General features: G+C 36.3%; 1 protein-coding gene across 1 annotated transcript in view; it reads left to right on the top strand.

Moving 5' to 3' along the window:
- Positions 1 to 21,177, top strand: part of MCPH1 (microcephalin 1) — a 130,539-nt gene extending 109,362 nt beyond the window's left edge. Inside the window, exons 13-14 of the mRNA XM_053458712.1 lie at positions 18,228 to 18,465; positions 20,897 to 21,177. Coding sequence (XP_053314687.1) covers positions 18,228 to 18,465; positions 20,897 to 20,952 — 294 coding nt within the window. The 3' untranslated portion in view covers positions 20,953 to 21,177. The remainder of the gene's footprint in view (positions 1 to 18,227; positions 18,466 to 20,896) is intronic.
- The last annotated feature ends 975 nt before the right edge of the window (positions 21,178 to 22,152 follow it).

Here is a 22,152-nt window from a genome sequence, read left to right as displayed (position 1 = left end):
CAAACAATTGTCACAATACAACTTAACGTTTCAGCATAGATTGTTATAGTGACACACAAACATTTGGCGTATATAATATTTTTTTATTATTGAAGCTACGGTGATGCTTCTCAGTAAATAAAATATGCACATTGTCGCAAGCTCTACTGTCTGATAATATTGTACATAGTAAAAATACTAACAGCTCTACAGTATATTTTAAATACTCAATTTAAATGTAATGCTTTATAAATTAACAGTATAAGTAGAGAGCAGAGAAGTAGCAAAAAATAAAACAATATGTGGGTTATCCACAGTTACAGCTCAACACAGAAAATATTTCCCTATGGCAGTGGCAATATATATATACACACAGTGCTGTGAAAAAGAAAGGACATAACAATACATGTTACACTGTCAGGATTTAGTCAAGAAAAATAAAGCCAAAATTGAGAAGCCATGTGTGAAAACTAAGTACATCCTTAAGATGCTAAGTAGCAGACAGGTGCTGCTAATCAAATGCCCTTGATTAATTGATCATGAGCAAATGTGACCACCTCTATAAAAGCTGAAGTTTGCTGGTCTGGAGCAACAATTGTTGCTACCCATCAATCTTGAAGGGGTTATAAGGCCATTTCCAATTTAAAGTCCATCATTCTACAATGCGGAAGATTGTTCGAAAGTGGAAAGCATTTAAGACAGTTGCCAATCTTCCCAGAAGTGGACATCCTAGCAACTTTAACCCAAGGTCAGACCCTGCAATGCTCAGACTCTACAGTCTTAGTCTTAGACTCTACAGCATGTGAAATGTTAAAAGTTCATGTCAGTGTAGTTAGAAAAAGACTGAACAAGTATGGTTTGTTTTAAGGGTTGCCAGGAAAAAGCCTCTCCTCTCTAAAAAGAACATGGTAGCACTCCTAGGTTTGCAAAGTTGCATCTGAACAAACCACAAGACTGGTTGTTTGGACAGACTAGACCAAAGTGGAAATGTTTGGCCATAATGCACAGCACCATATTTGGCGAAAACCGAGCACAGCATATCAGCACAACCACCTCATACCAGCTATCAAGCAAGGCGGTGGAAGGGTGATGATTTGGACTTGTTTTGCAGCCACAGGACCTGTGAACCTTGCACTCATTAAGTCAACCATGAACTCATCTGTATACCAAAGTATCCTAGAATAAAATGTGAGGCCATCTGTCTGATAACTAAAGCTTGGTCGAAACTGGGTAATGCAACAAATCAGCAAATCTACAACAGAATGGCTGAAAAAAGACCTGAGGTGCTACAATGGCATAGTCAAAGTCTAGACCTCAACTCGATTGAAATGCTGTGATAACTAAAGCAAAGTTTTAAAAAAGAATGGGCCAAAATGCCTCCACAACCATGAAAATGATCACTTTGTTTTTAAAGGTGGTTCTACAAGCTATTGAATCATAAAGTGAGATTCTTCTCTGCCTGTGCTCATACCCTTGCCTTTATATTTACAACCTCATGTAGACTTTTAGAGTAACAGAGAGTTGTGGTGAATGGAAAAAAATCCTCAATAATATACAATAATAACAACCACTTTGAACCTGTTATCATTTAGAGATGCACCAAGATGGGTTTTGACATAGGGAATTGTAAGATTGTTGCTATTGTTATTGGTGATGATAGATTATGATATAATCGGAAATTTCATTTATACTTTCATTGTTTCAGTTAAAATGTGTCATCTTATCTATAACCCCATTTTATAGCTGGAACCAGGGGCCTACTGGGACGACCCTGGTCATCCCTGCCACCTTCGTCGTAGCGAAAGCAAATGGATAGCAGCTTCAGTTCTCAATGTAAAGGTACTCCACAGAGAAAAAGGGTTTCCAAAAAAAAAAACTGACCACCAGACACTAGTGAGGATGCAAGAGAACCTTTATCGGGACTAGATATGGTTTATATAACCATATCACAAGGGGAAGGGGACAGAAAAAAATAAAAGATTAACATAATTAACACATACTAGACAAGAAACATATACATGCAAGAAAAAGATTATCCAGAAAATACTGACACAAGACTAATTTCTTCACACATTCAACAATGGCGTATACACAACAGAGGTAAAAGAATTAGGGAAGTAACAATTAAATGTAGACTAGACGGTAAGTCATTCTGAATACACATAGAAATGGCAATGGGTGAAAATACAAAATCTTACAGTCCCAATAATATGTATTAATGTATACATGAAACCATACCAATAAGCTAAACAAAACAAAGAAAATATAATAGCAGGGATATAACCCAAATAATCCCATTTTAACAGTAAAGTGTTAGAATAGCACTTCAAGAATAATATATTACCTCATTTTACAGAAGAGGCCTACTAGATCATAACTGGAGGAGCTGAAGCTTAGATGTAATATACAGAATAGTTACTTCAATAAGAGAGAAGCTTCCCAGCAACAGTTGTAGAAATGATTACGATGGAATGTCGGCATGCATGGGTTAGGTCTAATGATATCACTGACAAGACAAGGCCAAGAACCAAGTACAGCTGACACTTTACAGCAAATTTAGCAGCTATGAAACAATTATATTTTCTGTTCGTTTTGGCAATGGGTGAACACACAGTTCCTTTTGAGATGTCATCTCACTTACGTTCCCTTTTTAAGGTATATTTGTAAAGCTTTAGTCTCTAATGACATGAAGGATAATGTCCCAGTGGATCACACCGTAACCTTTTATACATCTACCCTCCAGGACAAGAAGTGCTTGTCTGAACTGAATGCACTGCCAACATTTCTCAGGGTATTTTGCGTAACAAGCATTTTTGTGAATATGTTTTCCAGCACCCAGATATACTATCATTCTACATTTGATCTGGCAATTTTCCCAGTCCCCTGTTTGTATGAATCTGCCTAATCCTTCTAGTTTTAACAAGTCTGTGAGTGCTGGTTTACGTACGCCAACTATACATTTTCTGGGAACAAAAAGAAGCAGGATGAGCTACGTTGACTACTCTTCTACATCTTTCTGACAACAGATATTTCCATACTGGATTTACCTTATCTAGGTAAAAAGTACTGGCTTTTCTTGACTTTACCAGAACATACACCTATATTTTGGTGAACAAAAGACTAAAATAACTCACAGATTCTTGGCTGTGTTTCATCCTTAATGTTCATGTATTTAGCACTGTGAAACCCTGCTTTTATTTGTCTAGCCTTTCAATTGCAGTAGTGTTATTTGGGGATTATTTCCTCTCGCAGGAAATCATAATGTTACTTACTAATTAATGAGTGCATAGTATATTTCCTTAGGCATATTAAGTAGTGCAAAATAGTTATTCTGGAATTTAAAAACAAAATCAAAAGTTTAAAAAAAGGAAAAAAAGATATTTACAAAACTAGTATAATACAACACACACAAAGGCAAATAATGATGTGAAGGATGGGCTTTAACTGGACGAAGCACATACAGAGGAGAGCAGTGATGTATTAATGTTAACGTTTGTTCCTTAGACCATTATGTTAAGTCACAGAATGTGTCCTCTTGGTTAGACCTAAGCATAATTAATACAATGTCTTACTTGAGAAGATTATAGCAATGTTTATTCTTTGATACCACAAACACTATATTATATAGACAGCATGTATGTGTGTGTGTGTGTATATATATATATACAGTTTTGTGAAAACATTTTAGGCAGGTGTGAAAAAACACTGTAAAGTAAGAATGCTTATTTTTATAATCTGACAAAATGAAAAGTGAGTGAAGAGAGGAAAATATACATAATAGTTGGTGTGACCACCCTTTGTCGGTTCTTCTAGGTACACCTGCACAAAGTCAGAGATTCATGAATGCATAAAATACACTTGCAATCACTGACAGCAAACTCAACGAGAAGCTGGTAATTCCCTAGAACTTCTGTGGCCTCACAGAAATAGAAATACTTGACAGAATCTGAATGTGGGACACTGAAAGTAAAGCTCAGTCTTCCTCATTCCATGAAAACAGCAGTTTCCTGACCCAATAGGATAAGGTCTCTTGGGTTTCTTCAGGAAGTGAAATGTATCAACGTTTAAAGCATTTACCAGAACAACCTGCCAGTAATTTGTTTACTGGATTCATTATTTTGTTGTGGAACATAAAATGTGTTTTTCATGAATTCCATAAATAATTTCTAAAAATATTTCTTCTACCTTCTGCCCCTCCTTCCCTGTGTATTTTCATAACGTTGGTGGATGTAAGCACACAAGAATTAAGGTACTTTTACATGCACAAAATATAGGAAGAATATTTAAGGGCGGATTATCCTAAAAATGTCAACTACAAGTGGTGATGTACCTGAGAACTTAGGGCCAGACTGAAGAAAACATGGCGGCCCTGGCACTTTTAGGCCAGCGGCTGAGAACTTACATCAACATGGCTGACAACTGGCTATAACAGACTGCATGGTATGGTTTTTATACTCATGTAGCGTGCGCCTGGGCATATTTTACTAGTCGCTGGATCAGCAGATCAGGTGTGTATAGAGTGATGTCTGACAGCGGTATACCGGTGTCCCAGACGGCCAGTACAAGCCTGCGAGAACTCTTGGGATTTGTCTGAGGCTTCAGGTGCAATAGATTTCCAGGCACATTAGATTTCCAGGCTTCAAGGGTAGGTCTTCCACCTCTGGGTGCCTGCTAGCTCTGTCCACACTCCTTCAAGTCCCATTCATGGAGTATAAAATTCTATACCTCCCTCAATCCTAACTCTTATGGAGCTGGCTCTCCCCCATATGAAGTGGGATGGAAAGCTCTGGCTGATGGGTCTTGAGAGACTTGGAGGTATGGCCATATCCTAACTACAAACACATCTTGCAAACTAATTTTTTTTTTTTTTTTTTTTTTATGTCTTTACACATCAGTTTGTTTTCGCCATCCTACATCCATCATCCCTTTTTAAATTTTAATTAGTTTACATTAGTTTTATGGTCTATGAAGTGCTTAGTGGAAAGCACAGACACCCAAAGAATTTAAGCCTATAACAAATGTTGTTCGTGCTTGTAATTATACGCCCATTGTAGCCATACATACTCATCATCAGCCCAGGAAGGAGGAAAAATACCAAAACTTCCCAAACTCATCCCCTGGCCTGGATAACCTCAGACTAAAAATATCATGTTATCTAGCAAGTACCCTTATTGATGACAAGAGGTGTGCACTTGTTTTACAAGAAGCGTAGCAGGGCAGTTGTGTATGGTATTAGTAAGGGATTCTTAACAAATAAATCTGTTTATACTTTATGTGAAAGTACAAGGTATGGAACAGGATGCATCCAAACATGTTGCGCTTGTTTCCTTCACTTAGGATAAGCCTCTGGTTTCTAGGCATACTGGGAACTCTCCGGGTTTGGCTTGGAGTCTCTGGGTAAAGCCCTGCTTTCCACAGTCTCTGAATCAGTTCCCTCCTTTCTCAGGGCATTGGACTGGTGTCTGGTCATGCCCACTTCAATTTTTGCTGGCTAGACATATATTTTCATGAATCAACTCCCCCCTGAAGAGGGAGAGCTCCAGGTAGCCTACCATGGGAAGTTTCCAGGTATGTTAGTATGCATAGTTTGCTGTGTTCTGCAGAGGTTTTCTGAAGGGGAAGATTCTTGGGCAGCTCTTGACAGTTGAAATAGATAAGCAATATTTTATAGAAAATGATACTATTAATGTAAAATGTTTTCCAGTTTGTCTCAGGCAAGTGCAGTTTGCAAGCAGCTCCGATTATATAGAGCACTAATCGATTTGAAGCAGCAAAAATACTTCTTTAAGGTGCCCTTAACTGCCGAGTATGGAAAAAACTGCAGATCTGCTGGTTTCCTTCTCAGACATGCAGGTTGACCATCGGGCTGTTTGAAATAACCTCTTATACATGTTCAACATGGATTGCATATCAGATTTAGAGCACAAATGGTGGTTAACTTAACATGACCACTTTCTATATTTTTTTTTGTGTATAGCTGATCTCTTTTGCTTTTGTTATTGCCATATATTTTTTGTTTTTCATGGAATACATTCTGTTAAGTTGTTTTAGTGGAGACTTGTTTTTGAGAGTTAAAACATTTTGCTGTTGAATGATGCTTGTTTTCCTCCGTACTTTAATTAGAATATCCACGTCTGCCAACAAAAATTTTGGATCGGAGACACATACGGAAGTTATAGGGACAAGGTTTGATGTAATAGCTTATTTGTAAAGGAAACACAACTTGTTTGGTGTTTCAGTGCTGCAGGAAGTTCAGAATACCAGTACAACATATTTTCAGGTGCTACTGAGTCATCTGTTGTTAGAAGTCTGCGGTGGTAAATTTCCTCTGAAGTTGCTTTTCATCCACAATTTGAAGAAGAAGAAAAAAGAATGGAAGGAAATGCTGACCAATTGGAGTTATGTAATATACAAAATAATTTGTTCATTTCAGTTTACGTGTAACTTGAAGCAGTTGTGAAAAGGCTTCCCATAACATCATATCAATAAATGCATGAATTAATAGATTAAGGTACATGAAGATGACCCACACAGAATTCTAGTTCTGGATGTTGTGTAAGCCCTAACACATGATGACTTTTGGACACAGACGCATGTTTAGTAACATGGATGCAGTTTGCAAAGTCTTTATAATCGCAAAAATTCTTTCATACCAAACATAACTGTTCTTATATATTTTCTCATCCCAGTATAATTGAAAGCAGCATTCCCATTGCCCACTTTGTCAAGCTACCACGCCAACTCCTTTTCAGCACTGATGGTTTACCCAAACTATCTTATATTTTATTATTTTTTCCTACTAGATATTTTCCGACCGTGTGAAAGAGAGCCTTCGAGAAGTAGAAAGAGTTCTCATGCTTTCCAATTGGTTTGGAATTGTTAATGTACGCTGCATTAAAAAAAAAAAGCGTTGAATTTAGATTTAGAATGTCAGATAGAATTCATCAGATAGTGTTGAAGTTTTAAAAAGGGAAAACATTTAATGTAGTTTTTTGCCTTGTTTGGTTTTTTTAAATTTATGTTCAGCCATGTTTACAAAGCTATCCTATCGTAAACCCGTAAGAAGTTTGTGCTCTGAATGGGATATGAAGACTTCACCCCCTACTTTTAGAGGTGGATGGAATGCTTGCGGCAGTGGTCGAGCAAGAGTCTGGCTACAATAATTTATTATTATATTTAATTATTTTAATTATTAATTTTTATTTATATAGCTCCAACAATTTATGCAGAGCTTCTACAAAACATACATTCAAAGGATATGACAATAGTAGAATTGACAAACCGGTTATAAAATCTAATAACAGAAACAATATACAATAATAACTTTATATACAATAATTTAGTATGTATCAACAGGAACAACAAGTATTACCAACATTCATTTAGAAAAGAGGTAGACTGGGGTGGGCAATAGTTGAAGTAGTGAGTCTTTGTACAAAGTTATATCTGCATGTATCCAACAGTTTTGAGCTATTTTTTATCTCAGCATTTTTGTTTCTGTTTTCTGAAAATGAGTAATTTAAAATTTGGGGGGGTTTTGGGTTTTTTGCAGCTCATAAAACTTAAATTTTCAAGCCAATGTGTAAGCTCCTATGAAGAACGGGGTCTTTGTGGCTAGGGCCTAGTAGGGTACAGGGTCCACCATTAGTGACAAAGCTACCGAAAGAGAGACCCCAAGAGCTCCCAGCAACTTCTCTCCAGGCACATTTACAGCAACATGCGATTATGCATGCAGGACAGGTGGAAGCATGGCCCCTGGGGCAACCCCCTGTTATAAATAAAGAACAGCCCTGGTATTGATGCTTTATAAATAATATACTGGTATATTATGCTACTTTACTTTTTAGATTACATTTTTAAATTAGAGGCTGAAAAAAAAGCCCTGCTGTCCTGTCGAGTTCTGACATCACAGCAAGGGATTTTCCCAGGGCCTCTGAAAATTCAACCAAAATTAGAACGATAGTGTTGCCAGTGTAAATTGGCACACAAATTAGCAATAACATAATAAAATTAGAAATTTAATGAAATGTTTTTATTAAACATATAAGGGAAACAATCGAGAGATCATTTTCCTTTAACAAAGCATTTTACCAATTCAAATATTATTTAGTAACATACATTACTTTTCTTGGAATGACCTGACTTTTCATTAAGATTCTTCAAATCCATCTTGTGCTTATTTCCTGGCAGGTTAAGACAACTCATAATTCAGAGCTGTTCACAAAGTCAAACAAATATGCGCAAAGTGTCTAAGTTAAGAAACACAAATGTTGTTTGGAAGCTTCTGGCAAGTAAGCGCTAATCTAAATATAGTGTATCCAAATATTTACAATGGCTCAGTCTACATGCTGTAAAATCAATACATACATTAATTCTTTTCTATCTACTCTTAATCTATACTGTCACTGGAATGATCAAATTCTTAGCTGTCACTCAGCCTTATGAATACTTCTTATTGTTTATCCCATAATATTAAGTTCCCAAAAAGGGGTTATACGCCAACTTCCCTAATGTGCTGCTTGTCAGTCACTACAGTTAATTGCTGGAGAGACTTCATCTTTTTGAATTTCTCTTCATTACCTACTCAATGTCCGATGCATGAGGTCAGGAGGATAACCTTTTGATCCCAAGGTATTTCTAATGTTTTTTTGTGATTTGGACAAAAACAGATGCTATACATTTTGTGATTCCTTTTTGGTTCTCCTATTTCAAGTTGCAGGTTGTTAAACCAAGGATTGTTTGTTCTAGAATTGGCATATTTCATACAGTTGTTGAAAGGCTTTGGATCTATGAGCCTGATTTATGACCTTCTTTAAGTTATTTGTGGGTTTGAGATAATTACTATGTTCCCATCTTATTTTATTGCTTTTATAACAAAATATGGCCTTTTGGCACATGCTAAATACACTGTGTGATATCTGCACTACTAATTAAAATTATATTATGTTCCATATGATCAATTTGATTTTTATTTAGATAACGAGAGATCAATGCTTTATATGAATGTGGTCAGATAAATCAAGGAAGAGTATTTGTGTCAAGTTAGATTCATTTGAAGATAGGAGAAGAATGTTTCTTGGGAAAGTATCTCAGTCTGGATATGCAGGTCACTGTTCATATCTCTCACTCTGTGACCTTGTGCGTTTGCCAGACTTTTCCTTTCGGCAACAGTGCTGCTCTGTGCTTTAGCAGGAATAGGGAGTGTTTTTCTTATCAATCCCGTGTTAGTCTGCATACTAGTGGGTACCTAAATAGTATTTTTTTACGGATAAAAAGGACAGTTTTATTTCCTTCACTCATTTCAACTATATGTATATTGTGTGTGTATACACTTCCATTCAAAGGTTTGGGGTTACTTAGAAATGCCTCTTCTCTCTAAAAAGAACATGGCAGCATGGCTTAGGTTTGCAAAGTTGCACCTGACCAAACCACAAGACTTCTGGAACAATGTCCGTTGGACAGACAAGACCAAAGTGGAGATGTTTGGCCATAATGCACAGTGCCACGTTTGGTGAAAATCAAACACAGCATATCAGCACAAACATTTCATACCAACTGTCAAACACAGTGGTGGAGGAGTGATGATTTGGCCTTGTTTTGCAGCAAAAGGACCTGGGAACAACAGAATGGCTGGGGGAAAATAAGAATCAAGGTATTTCAATGGCCCAAAGTCGAGGCCTTGACCCGATTGAAATTATGTGGCGGGACCTAAAGAGAGCTGTGCATAAACAAATGCTCGCAAACCGCATATTAATTTAGGCAACATTGTAAAGAAGAGAGGGCCAAAAGTCCTCCACAACGATGTGAGACTGTTAGTCATACTTGATTACTTCAAGTAATTGTGCTAAAGGTGGTTCTACAAGCTATTGAATCATAAGGTGTACGTAGTTTTTCATACATGGCTTCTCCATTTTGGCTTTATTTTAGTTGAATAAATCATGACATGGTGTGATATGTCGTGTTGTTTATCTGAGGTCATATTTCCTTAATTTCTGTAATTCAAAGAGTATGCATACCAGTTTATAATCCGAGAGTAGGAAACTAATGAAGAGATCCAGAAGAGTGTACCTACAAGGCATCTAATATTAGAGATTATTCTAGGAATTATTTTTCTTCAAACAATTTCATCTACTGAGATGGAGTGCATTTAAAAAATATATATAATCTTACTCATTTATGTTTGATAAGGAATTATTCTACCTGAGTTAGGAGTTAGCTATTTGAACTTTTATGCACATGTATAGCATGCAAACAAGTTTATGGCACGTAGAAAGTTAACATCTTTCATAGTACTTGTCCCTATATGACACGCATAACACATTTGACCCTGAGTAAAATTGCTACTTTGGCGCATTTCGTCATATATGTCAGCGATACACACGATAAATTCTCCTGATAAAAGTATTGTACCCATGGTGCTCATTATGTTGGAATTATTTCAGAGATTTTAGCCCTGTTATGAAGAGAACCAGAAATAAACTGGAAAATCTGTGTTCTCTGCTTTTTCATTAGTATAGTTTCATCCAAATGAACAGGATATTGTTTAATCCAAATGTTATAACAACATTTGTGATTTATACCTTCCTAACATACCCAATGTACATGTTAAAATATTTTTTCATATACTATGAGAATTAGAAGTTACACTCGAGCCTTCATAAACACTCTAATGCATATGATAGCTGAGTGTTACCATTTTTGTTGCAGGCAAATACATAGAGAGATTTATCATTTGATCTCTCTCTGTTTAAACATCTTCTGCTTAGCAATGCATGTGTGCGAGTTACTCACTGCCAGCCGGCTCCAGTGCTGATTTGCTCAAGAGTTCCAAAAGGGCTAAAGAGACGCCCTCACACACAAACAAAGTACTTACAAAATATATTAATATATGTTCATAATTAAAAAGGTTGCTGCTTCACCTATTCTGCTGAATTTTAATGTTCATTTTACTATTAAGTCCATAGACCTTTCCCAGAAATACTTGTTTAATCAAGTAAAAATTTGAGAAAAAGTTAATTGTCAGGTGACATTGCTATAAGGACAGAAAATTTAATGTTATGTGATTAAACCTTTAGATGAAAAAAAATAAAGTGACAGATCTGCTAAAATAAATTACTAGAAATTACCAGTAATGCCGATCAGCACCTTCAGTGTTAAAGGTTGTCTACAGAAAACATAATAAATATTAATTCTAACACGATGACTGGTAGGCTTGACTATACATGGACCAATGGTCTGCAAGTACAAGATGTTCTCATAGACAATGGGAGGCAACATCTAAATGGCCCGAAACAAAGAGCAAACGTATCAAATTAGTTGTCAAGTTGTCTGTATCAAAGGACTTTCTATGGGCTTTTACGGAAACAGGCCTGTGGAACTAACAGCAAATCCCCCAAATCTGCAGGCTTGTATCCCTTAGGGATTCTTTGTGCAAGTATAATCAGCAAGTTGAAGTGAAATGCAAGTAGAACCCATGAACAGGCCCAGACTGGCCATCTGGCACACCAAGCAAATGCTGTGTGAGCAGAACAAAGTAGCATGCAGCTCTGCATATCCAGATGTCGGCTGCACTGGCGTTATCAGGGGGCCACCCGACCATCGTCGGTTGAGTCCTGCCCACATAAGTCAAGACATTGAATGGATCTGACCTGCATTTGTGACATCACCCTATGACAGCATAGGAAATTAACTATTATGCAGGGCGATCTGGTCCTTCTAGGTGGACGATCTTGGAGAGGTTAGCATTTCATAATGCACGGTGTAGTCTGTGAGTTGAAATGTCAACACCACAATTCATACCGTCATAAGTAAGAAGAAATGTGATACATTGTCAGAAATGTCACTGAAATGGTTCCCAACTTCATGGATGTGTTTTGGAGTAGTCAGTACAGAGTGATTGTATGTATTAGAGCCATTTATGTTCTGTTAGCAATGTAAAATTGTTACATTTCTAGCCATGGTTTGTTTTCTTTAATAAACTGCTGAAATAACCCATGGGGTTGAAAATATAATTATTAATAAAGCATATCCCTTATGGAGTTGAGGCACAGCCTAAAGAAACAAAATCCTTTTATAACACAGAAAAAAATCTAAGCACACAAGCATCCTTGAGGATGAAAATTATATCCAAATGGGTTCTAAGCACATCTCAAACAATAATGTTATCTCAAGGAGCTTTGCTTCCATAAACACAGATGCCAGAGTAATTATGGGCTACTGAATTTTTAACTACATATCTAGAGAGCCAAAAGCGCCAACAATATCACCACCTTCAATGTGCTAAGGTTCATAATAAAAAAAAAAAAGTAATACATGTAATTTATGGAGCTCCAGTAGATTTCATAGCATTATTACAGTGGTGGGAGAATATAAAATTAACTATACTCAAAGTGAACAATAACATGAACACACACACACACTGATACAAAAGGTGAAGCTTTAGAAGTTCTGCTTCCCTCCACAATTAGCCAAATACATACCTGAGATTTAAATCTAGTGCTGTTTTCATCCAATGTGACAATTAATCTTTGAGCAAAAGTTGTTACTACAGCATAGCTCTAATTTTATACCCTATGTACAACGCAATAGGATATTATTCCCACTCCAGTAACACTTAGTAAAGTCAAACTCCGTCCTGATACCTCACCAACCCCCTAGCAGTGTATGACAAATACTGTAACTCTAAAATAAAACATTCCTCTAAATTCACATACAGATTAATTAGGTTCAAACTGTAGCGGAGTTTAAATGAACGTCACATTGATGTTCATAATCCTAGTGGATTTTGCTTTAAATCAGAAAATGGGAAACATGCTCCTTAGAACTTTTCCCATTCCAAGGATTTGTTGTTCCTTACATGTCATTTCTTAAATAAATAATGGCAATTTCCCTTCCCTTGGGAATTCAGACTGGACTCTTGAAAGAATTTAACTGACCATTTTTATCTATCCGAACTGAAGATATGCCAAAACTGTGAAATTACTCTTCAAAGTTTGTATAAACAATATACTTATTGTTATATTTTGCAAAGAAAGTCAGTTGTAATAATGAACTATTGGTAGATTTATATGCCATGTCAGAGTCTATGCTAACTTCCTCTGAATAACTACTATGGCAAAAAGATTACAAGGAAAGGAATCTACTTGAAAGTATAAACTTATGGTAAACTAAGCTAAACATATGTCCAAAAGAAAATAGGTAAAACATATATTAGATACTTAGACTATCGTATATAGTATTAAGGTTAAGAAATACCATCATATTATAACAAACGCTAACTATATTGACTGAATTGTTAACTATGATTTCCAAATTAAAATAATTCTAATTACAGGCAAAAAAAACCATTCCACATCAATGTTGTAGACAGAGTTAACAGAGATTGTGTGACATCTTCTAGAATGGAAGTTTGAATTGAACTACTTTTTTGCCAGTGATTGGCTGCTTCCAGTGACCAATTAGTGGCAAAAATTGTTTGACCTTGAAGGAGGAGAGCAAATGCAGCAGTGAAAAAACAAACAAACAAAAAAACAACACATTTACTTACAAGCTGAACCAAAAAAAACATTCACATTGGGGTTGTTTTGAAGCTAAGGAAGCATTGTTTTCATTAAAAAATAGTTTTACATTACATATTCTTTTTATTTCAATATCACATGATGCAACTTGAACTTGAATATAAAAAAGCTTATCTTTAATTGTTTTGGGCAGAACATTATACAGTTACATGCATTCTCATTTTGGTATATGTTTTATTTTGGAATGTCTTTGGGAACAGGAGTAAAACAAAATTATAACGCATAGGTGTGTAGTAGTTAAACACGTCTTGCATCAGGCAAGTTCAGTCACTCTCTCTCTGTGTACTTCTCAGTTTTGATAGAGCTTCTGTTGTGTGGAGAGATGGTGAAAGGGACTGGTGCAGTATACCTGGAAAAATGCATCTGTAAGTAGTGAACATTTGATAAACTGTGTGACAGTGGATAAGAAATGCACACACATATACAATCATAATAATTTTGACTAGGCCACTATAAAACCTTTTGAACCAGAGGTTCAGAGGTGGACTTGCTTGTGTGGTCCAAATCATTGTCCCGCTGCAGAACCCAACCGCGCTTTCAGCTTTAGGCCACAAACTGATGGCCGGGCATTCTCCTTCAGCATTTTCTGGTAGAGAGCAGAATTCATGGTTCCGTCAATTATGGCAAGTCGCCCCAGACCATCACACCACCACTGTGTTTGACTGTTGGTATGATCTTATTGTGGAATGCTGTGTTCGTTTTAAGCAATTGTAACGGGACCACAGTCCACAGAACAGGCAGGCATTTTACTGAAGTTTAAATTCACTAGGACGGGCAATAATCATGCCTGGGTGTGTCTAGGGAAATTCAACCCAATTTTCAATTCTCTTCAAATTTGGGTAATTGGTTAATTTAGTAACCAAAGGGGCAATCACTTTTTAACATAGGGCCAGGTAGGGTCGGATAGCTTTTTTTCCTTTTATACATGAAATAATCATTTAAAAATTGTATTGTTTCCTCAGGTTATCTTTTCTAATATTAAAATTAATTTTACGGTCAAACATTTTTCGACTCGTGCAAAACTAGAAGAAGAAATAATCAGGAAGGGGCAAATACTTTTTTCACAGCATTGTGCTTTAATATGCATTCTTATTTACCGAGTGTCAGGAACAGTAAACTATCCCTTTAAGTAAAACACATTTTATAAGTCACAGTAGTTCTTACAAAACGACTTTCTTAGTACAAAAGTTAATTGTATATCATGTTTCCAACATATTCATTTATGAGTCTTTTTTTCCTCAAACACCAATTATTCAACTACAGTATTCAACTACTGGTATGTAAAATATTTGTTTAAGTTGCTCATTTTTAGGTTACTAAAACTGTGCAGGATCTGATTCATTGTTATGACATGAGCAGGTAAAATGAAGCCATTGTTTATAGTTCTTTACAGCGAGACGTGCCCATTCTCAGACCCTCTTTAACTGCTCCACTAAGTAAACGCTCTGGAAGAGGTTTACAGCTGCAAGGGGTGTACAACTTCATTTAGATTTGATAAATTACCCCATTAGTTAAGTTCACTAACTTGGCACACATAGGAAGTCTTATGAGGCCTGCATGTCCAATCCAAACATTATTTCTTTTAACATCGGTGCACATTCTTCATGCTGAAAAATGCTTTAGTTGGTCATGTTTTCAGTATTAAGGAACATGTACGCTTGGTTAAGAAGAAAAAAAGAAATACTTAACCCTTTGAGTGTCTTAGTCTTGGGAAATGTATTTCTTAACATAGTCATCATGTATATTGTCATCAAATTATAATGTATTAGACGTATGTATCATTCACTGCTATTTTATGCAGTTCTGTAAGGATATCGTATTTTTCTTTGCTTTTGTCAATACAGTTGCATGTCTGTATAAGGAATACCCAAAATTCCTTTGCAGGCATCATTGATTAGATTACATTTCATTATTGACACTGCACTCAGATAAAAAGGTAGGAAAGCATGACATGTTTCAGACGGGTAACTATAAAGAGATTTATTAACACATCTGCCTCCTTTTATAAAAACACCAGCTACACCTCTGAAATGACCCCTGAGTTGCTGGCTGGATGACGGCTCATTAGTCATCAGTCAATATCTATTATCCCCATACAGCAGAAGGGAAGGCTCCAAAAAAAGGTTTATTGAGGAGAGCTGTGGGAAATAAGAATAACAATCTCAGAAGCAAAATGTCAGGAAAATAAAGAACCACCCTTGCCACCTGAAATGCCAATTGCTTGGTCATGAAAGATCAGGCCTAGACAATGGCTCCTTCCGCATACTTTGTATTACCCCTTGTGTGGCAGATGCCGTTCTTTAATGTGAGGCCGTCAGCTGAACACACACAGCTGCAAAAGTGTAGCAACGTAAAGTGTGGCCACATGTATCCCAGTCAGTAGCTGCACCCTCATCGTTTTAGTGGCTCCTGGCCTTAAAAAAACCAGGGCCAATTTTAATCCCCAATCTGTCTTGAAGATTATCACAAAACTGTATGTAAAGCCTGATGCATATGTATTCAAAGTGGTATCTGGTCACCCTATTAATTTCAGAGTGTAGAATAACTCTCACACAGGTGATTGTACATAATTCTAAAGATGCGGATTAAGTGATTCTTATATTTTTTGTTTTGTTTTTCTTTTCCAAAACGAACAATATCTATAACGCTAAATAAACCTAAAATGCTTCAGCTACATTGCAAAAGAAACACAAAGAAACGACCACTTAAAAAAAAAAAATTGCAAAGGAACTATAAAAATATGGCATAAAAATAAGTTGAGTAACACAAAGGCTTATAAGGGCACATCTTCTACTCACTCTCGCATTATCTATTATACAGAGACAACTCGGCACATGTCGTGCTTTCGACTATGACCAGACATATAAACTAAACTGGGATAAAATAGATGTGCGTGGAAGGGGGAAATGTAGGGGTATCAGGGGTGCTCAGTAAGGTGGACATCTTTTGACAGACCATTTTGTCTATGATGTTGTATCTGATGTTTCCAGAAGTACATGTTTTGGAGATCACTCAATAGCATTGGAATTATATGACAAAATCAACATCCTTATATATATATAAATACAATTACAGAATTACAAAAGAAAACCAAGGGGCTCATGCTTAATCATCTTTGTAATGACTTAATATGCCCATGTCCCCCAACATGATATTGCATAAATGTATTCCGAATGCATTAAAGGTTCATCATTTTGATATATATATCTCTATAAATATAGATGATTTACTCTTCAGCTGTAGTGACCACATTTCTCCTGAGTCTTTATAAAAATACACACTCTGCTGAGCAATTCCCTTGACGCATAATTCTTAGTATTAGAACCACATCTGTTTCTCTCTTAAAAACATACTTAATAATGATGTTTATATAAATATTTGCATCAATGTGAATTATTTGAAAGGCTATCCTTGATGAGATTGTTTGCAAGCCAATAGGATTATGTCATATAAGTCATAATTTATTAATGACATTTTGTACACCACATCACAAAAGATCTGCAGCTTGTGCTGTTTTACAGAGAAAGGAAGTAGAACAGAAATGCTGGGCTATGGCACCACTATAACAGAGAGTTTTTTGGTCATGAAGCCCAACTTATTTCTTACCCCTTGCACATTTACTTGAGGGGCTCATATTGGTGATCTGGAGCAAAGACTGTTCTGCTCCTTGATTGCATTGATTGGGGAAACTCAGCAATCTCACGGTCTAACGTACTGTGTTTGTCCTCAGTGTGACTGTTTATGGGTGTCAGTCCCTCTTAGGATGGATGGATAGCTAGTATTGCTCTGTGATAATTTCAATAGTGGCATGAATTAGCCTATGTAAATATATGTTTAATAATAAATTTCCTTTTTTTTCAATACATGATCAACTAATGTGATTAGAAAGACACAGCCTTCAATTAGGAGCTTCTATGTAAAAATAGTGGATATGCTTATATTGTACATAACGGTAGAGATGGTATAACTACAGATGGTAATGTTTAACCCAAGTAGTTAATCCAGCAAAATGAATTCAGGATCTAAAAACACATTTAGGAAACAACCCACTAACGGTACACTAAGGCATTGCACAGAAAGGATCCAATCAGGGTATATACTACATACATTTGTTCTTACTTTAGACAGCCTGGTGGCCATATTGCACATAAAAACTCAAAAGGTGTTAAGGTAGTGACCCGAAATCTTCAAACTAGAGCAACCCTGCAGTATTGGCCCCCTTTCTAGCACACCTTGTAGCGTTAATATTGCTTTTTTGTGATTCAGTTGGTATACTAAACCACTAATCCATGGATGTTTTAAAACTGTATTTTCGGTAATTGTCAATAAGGGCATGCATGGGGTGTGGAGAAGCATATGTGAATGAAAATGAAATGTACCAAGTATTGCATTGGGTTATTATGTTGCTTTTAAATGTTTATAACTGTGAGGCTGAAGCTCATCTGATACCTTAAATAGTCTGCTCCTTAATTGTGTGCATTGATCTGAGAAGCCCAACTTATCAATGACTAAAGATAAGAGTCACTAAAGGTTTAAAGGAGCTATGTATCTAATCAGAAAATAATGGATAGAGAGAATGGTTGTTTATGATGTGTTGGAAAATGTTTTTTCATCAAAAAATAGAATTTCAACCTCAATAATAACTTTTTAATTATTTTCCATCTAAAACAGATTTGCCGATTGCAGCGCCACCTATCAGCTGGAGAACATCAGCAGGATTTGCTCTCTAGCCTTCCTACTTTGTTCATATCCCCAAACAGTCAGCCACCATGCGATCAACTCTCTGAAATGGTCCAGCTATGTGGAGGTAAAGTATCCAAGACACTGCGCCATGCCAAGATCTGTATTGGAGACTTTAAAGGGAAGAAACCCCCTGACATGCAGAATGTGTCCGAAAAATTTCTACTCGGTAAGCAGAAATCTAATAGAAATCTATTCTAATATACTTAGTGTGCATTTTCTTCTAAACATGCGTGGCTTGTGGTTATTAGAGCGATATTAAATGCTTCGCCATTATTTTTATTATCTAAAGCCAGGCTTCAACAAGAACCAATGCTAGAGCACTTATCTTTGTAAGTAGGAAGTCATCATTTGCGGATAGAGTAAAGAGGACTCCTTGTGCATCCACGGTGGTCCTTGTCACGCTATCTATGCTGACAGATTGGTATGATGAACCGTAAGAAAAATGGGTGAAACAAAGGAATAATTCTTAACAAAGAAACGGAAGTGACATTTAAATAAGAATCAAATATATAATCTTCTTTACCACAGATGTGAATAATAAAAAAAATAAAATAAATCTGTAGATACACAGACTGCTCTACTGTGGAGATCTCCCTAGATAGATAGTATTGTACTCTGTTATATCATATTGTAGCATGTTGACTTAGTGATGGGAGTAAACCTGGTTGGCGACTTGTACAATATTCCAAAAGTTTGGTGCCTGCACATTTAAGTAGGGGGGTAATGCCTCTCATGGTATTAGCAAGGAGGTTGGTATGTGGGGAAGAACGCCAAATACTTTGGCTAAAAATATATTTATTAAGAAAGCTTCCCTTAATCCCAAGAAAAAAGAATGGGAAATTACCAGAATCTGTCAGTGAATAAAAAACTGATGGACTGTCGAGGTCAAAGTACAATGAGAAAGAGAGGAGTGATGATTTTAAAGAATGAGAGGCATTTGTGGGTGACCAGCTTCAAAAGCAGTAGGGTAATCAGAAACTAAATTTGGTTAACAGCAGGTTTAGAATGGGTTCTAGGATAAAGAAAGACACAAAGCTTAGTTACAAAGCTTAGGCTCATCACACAATCTCATATGCAAATCATTTGGGGGCACTTATGAAGAACTGTTCTGAAGTAAAGTTTTAAAAGTGGTCTTGATCACCAATGAAATGTGACTATTGGCACCCATTTAGCCCTGCCAAGAAACTAAGAGGGTAAGGGAAACATTTAGATTCTATGCATTAACCAACTCCTGACTTAAGCTCACCGGTAACTCTCATATCCAATGAAAATGCCAAAAATCACTACTAGTCATGCATCATACATGTCCCACACTGTCTAAGCTAAGTCCACTTTGATTTTTAATAACGACTCAATTCAAAAGCTCAACCTGCAGGTAAAGTGTTTTGTCTTGTGATCACAGTAACTTCATTATTATTTTGAGATTGCAAGAGACCACAGAGATTTACAGGTCAGGTGGCTCCTTTGTGAGAGGGCATAATTCTACACCCAGAAACATAGAGGCCAAATAATTCAAAATCAGAATGGTATTTCACTAGGTGTAGATAAACCACCTTTAAATTATAAAATATAGTTTGCATAGGAAGTTAAAAGCAAAATAAAATATAGCTGTCTGAGTTTTGGATTAAACATAAAAGGTTTGGGTTTAACAGATGACAGAATAAAAAGGAAAGGGAAAAAAGAGCCAATAAATGCCAATAAAATTGTGTTGTCTTAAAATGTTCTCAGATATAAAATACTGATCCCAGGGTGCTCTTAATTTCTATAACTCCAACACTAATGTAAAACAGTGGAAATAAAATGCATAAACTGCCTTTATATTCCCTTTACTATTACAAAGAACTGTATATATTTGCATTGTCTATTATGTATTGCCAAAAAAACCTCTAGCTTTATTTTATAAGTTTATAATCTTGCATTAATATATCATGATGAAATATTACATACTTTTTACCAACTAGTTTTGCTTTGTTCATACACCAACATGGGTGTTCTATTCTAAGTAAAGTGCAAGAAATGATAAAACTATCCTAATATGTATTGCTTTAGCCCACAATATGGTTTGTCTTTTCTCATATTTAAGCAGCATGGTTGTTATTTGGGCAGATTGTTATCATTTTATTTTTAATTATATGTTGTTATTCAACTACATGTATTTAGATACATCTCTCTGCATAGTGTATTTTTCCTAGTGGGATTCACTATTATCTGTGATTGACAAATCTGTTTACATTTTGGTTGCCTTTATAGTTGTCCAATGAGCAATGCTTGGGTATGTTTGGCTAGGTCATTAGAAGGGTACAAAATTATGCATTGATATCTCAACACATGGATGCCCTGAGTATGTGTCTTTTATAATGCATATAGTATACCCCTATGGTACAGCCATACCTATCAATTTCAACTGGAGACTCAAGGAATTCCTTGGCGTCCCAAAACAAATGTTATGGTCAGAGCTCTGAGACCCAGCCCTGGATACTCCCAGGATGTGGTCCTCAATTCTGCCAGGTACTCAGGACCATATGCTAGATTGAATTGAGAATGTTGGTCATTAAGTAGACAATTAATTTTCTCAATACATTTATTGTTTCCTTTAGATTCTGTCACCCAACACAAGCTGCAGTCTCTAGAAAACTACCTATTGAATCGATGAACTTTGCTTTGTGACCCCTCACCCTGGATACTGGGTCCGAAAAGTGTGGTTCAGCATTGAAAATACATGACCTGAAAAATGGAAGAACGTGCTGCCAAATGTACAGATGATGTCTGATGTCTTAAGCCTGTAGGATTTTAACTGTTTATTTTGCATTGTACATTCTCTTTTTAACTGAATTCAGATTTCTTAAATACCTCTTAAATAATAAATAATGCTCACGAACGATTTGTCATAATTATGTATGAGTTTGAATGTGTGTTACATAGATGTCAGATGTACTTGTATTTCATACAAAGCTGCAATCATAGCTTCTATTATATATCTACTTTTTGGAACATAACTCATTTTTGACAAGTGTCAAGAAACTGCCAGTACATACTACATGCAGCAGCAACTTTCAAAAGTATAGCGCCTATTATAGCTCGCACAACTTATCAGGATTTTGGTTGTTTCACTGTAACAAGGCCCAAATTTAAGGCAGTACTCCTCTGTAGTTAATAAAATATTTGTTTTTTTGTTGTGGGGCATCATCCCGATAGTCTCTGTTATCAGAAAAACTGCATCCTATACCTCACAAAAGTACTGGAACAATGCCATACCAACTTGACACTGACGTATGGTCATACCTGTGGCTTGGATCCAATCAAATATCTTCTCCAAGCGCTGGACGTGGTCATAACCTTACATTTATATCAACCTAACAGTGTGAACGTGCACGATGGGATTTGCTAAATGCAGCCATTTTTTTTTCTTCAAGGTAAAGAGCGGGGTGGGGTGTCAGATATGTTATACTTTAATGAGGCCAAGAACATACATTGACGTTTGTAAGAAAGTTGCAGCTTCACTATTCATTATTAAGGGCTAACCTTTAGTAAGAATCAGCTTAAAGAAGAATGGCTGAGTTGCCCCTTTATTAAATTTGTGAGCTTTTTTGAAAAGTGCCTCATTACGTGGCCCTGCAATTTAGCCCTTCTAACAGGAGAAACATTCCAGTGTTAGCCCTTCATAATGCATAACGAAGTTAGCACCTGGCACCAGGTAGAAGCCTTGAGAAGGCGAAACGCATTGAGTGTCACCATTGAGCTGCATTCCTGGGCTTTTATTTATTTATTTATAAATACAATTTAGGTAGATTAAGTACTTTTCTTACTACATTGAATATATTTAATTTAAATGTATTCAGAGTATACATGGGGA

The sequence above is a fragment of the Spea bombifrons genome, chromosome 3 (genome assembly GCF_027358695.1).
Source record: "Spea bombifrons isolate aSpeBom1 chromosome 3, aSpeBom1.2.pri, whole genome shotgun sequence".
Lineage (NCBI taxonomy): Eukaryota > Metazoa > Chordata > Amphibia > Anura > Pelobatidae > Spea > Spea bombifrons.
This window is presented reverse-complemented; position numbering and strand designations above follow the sequence as displayed.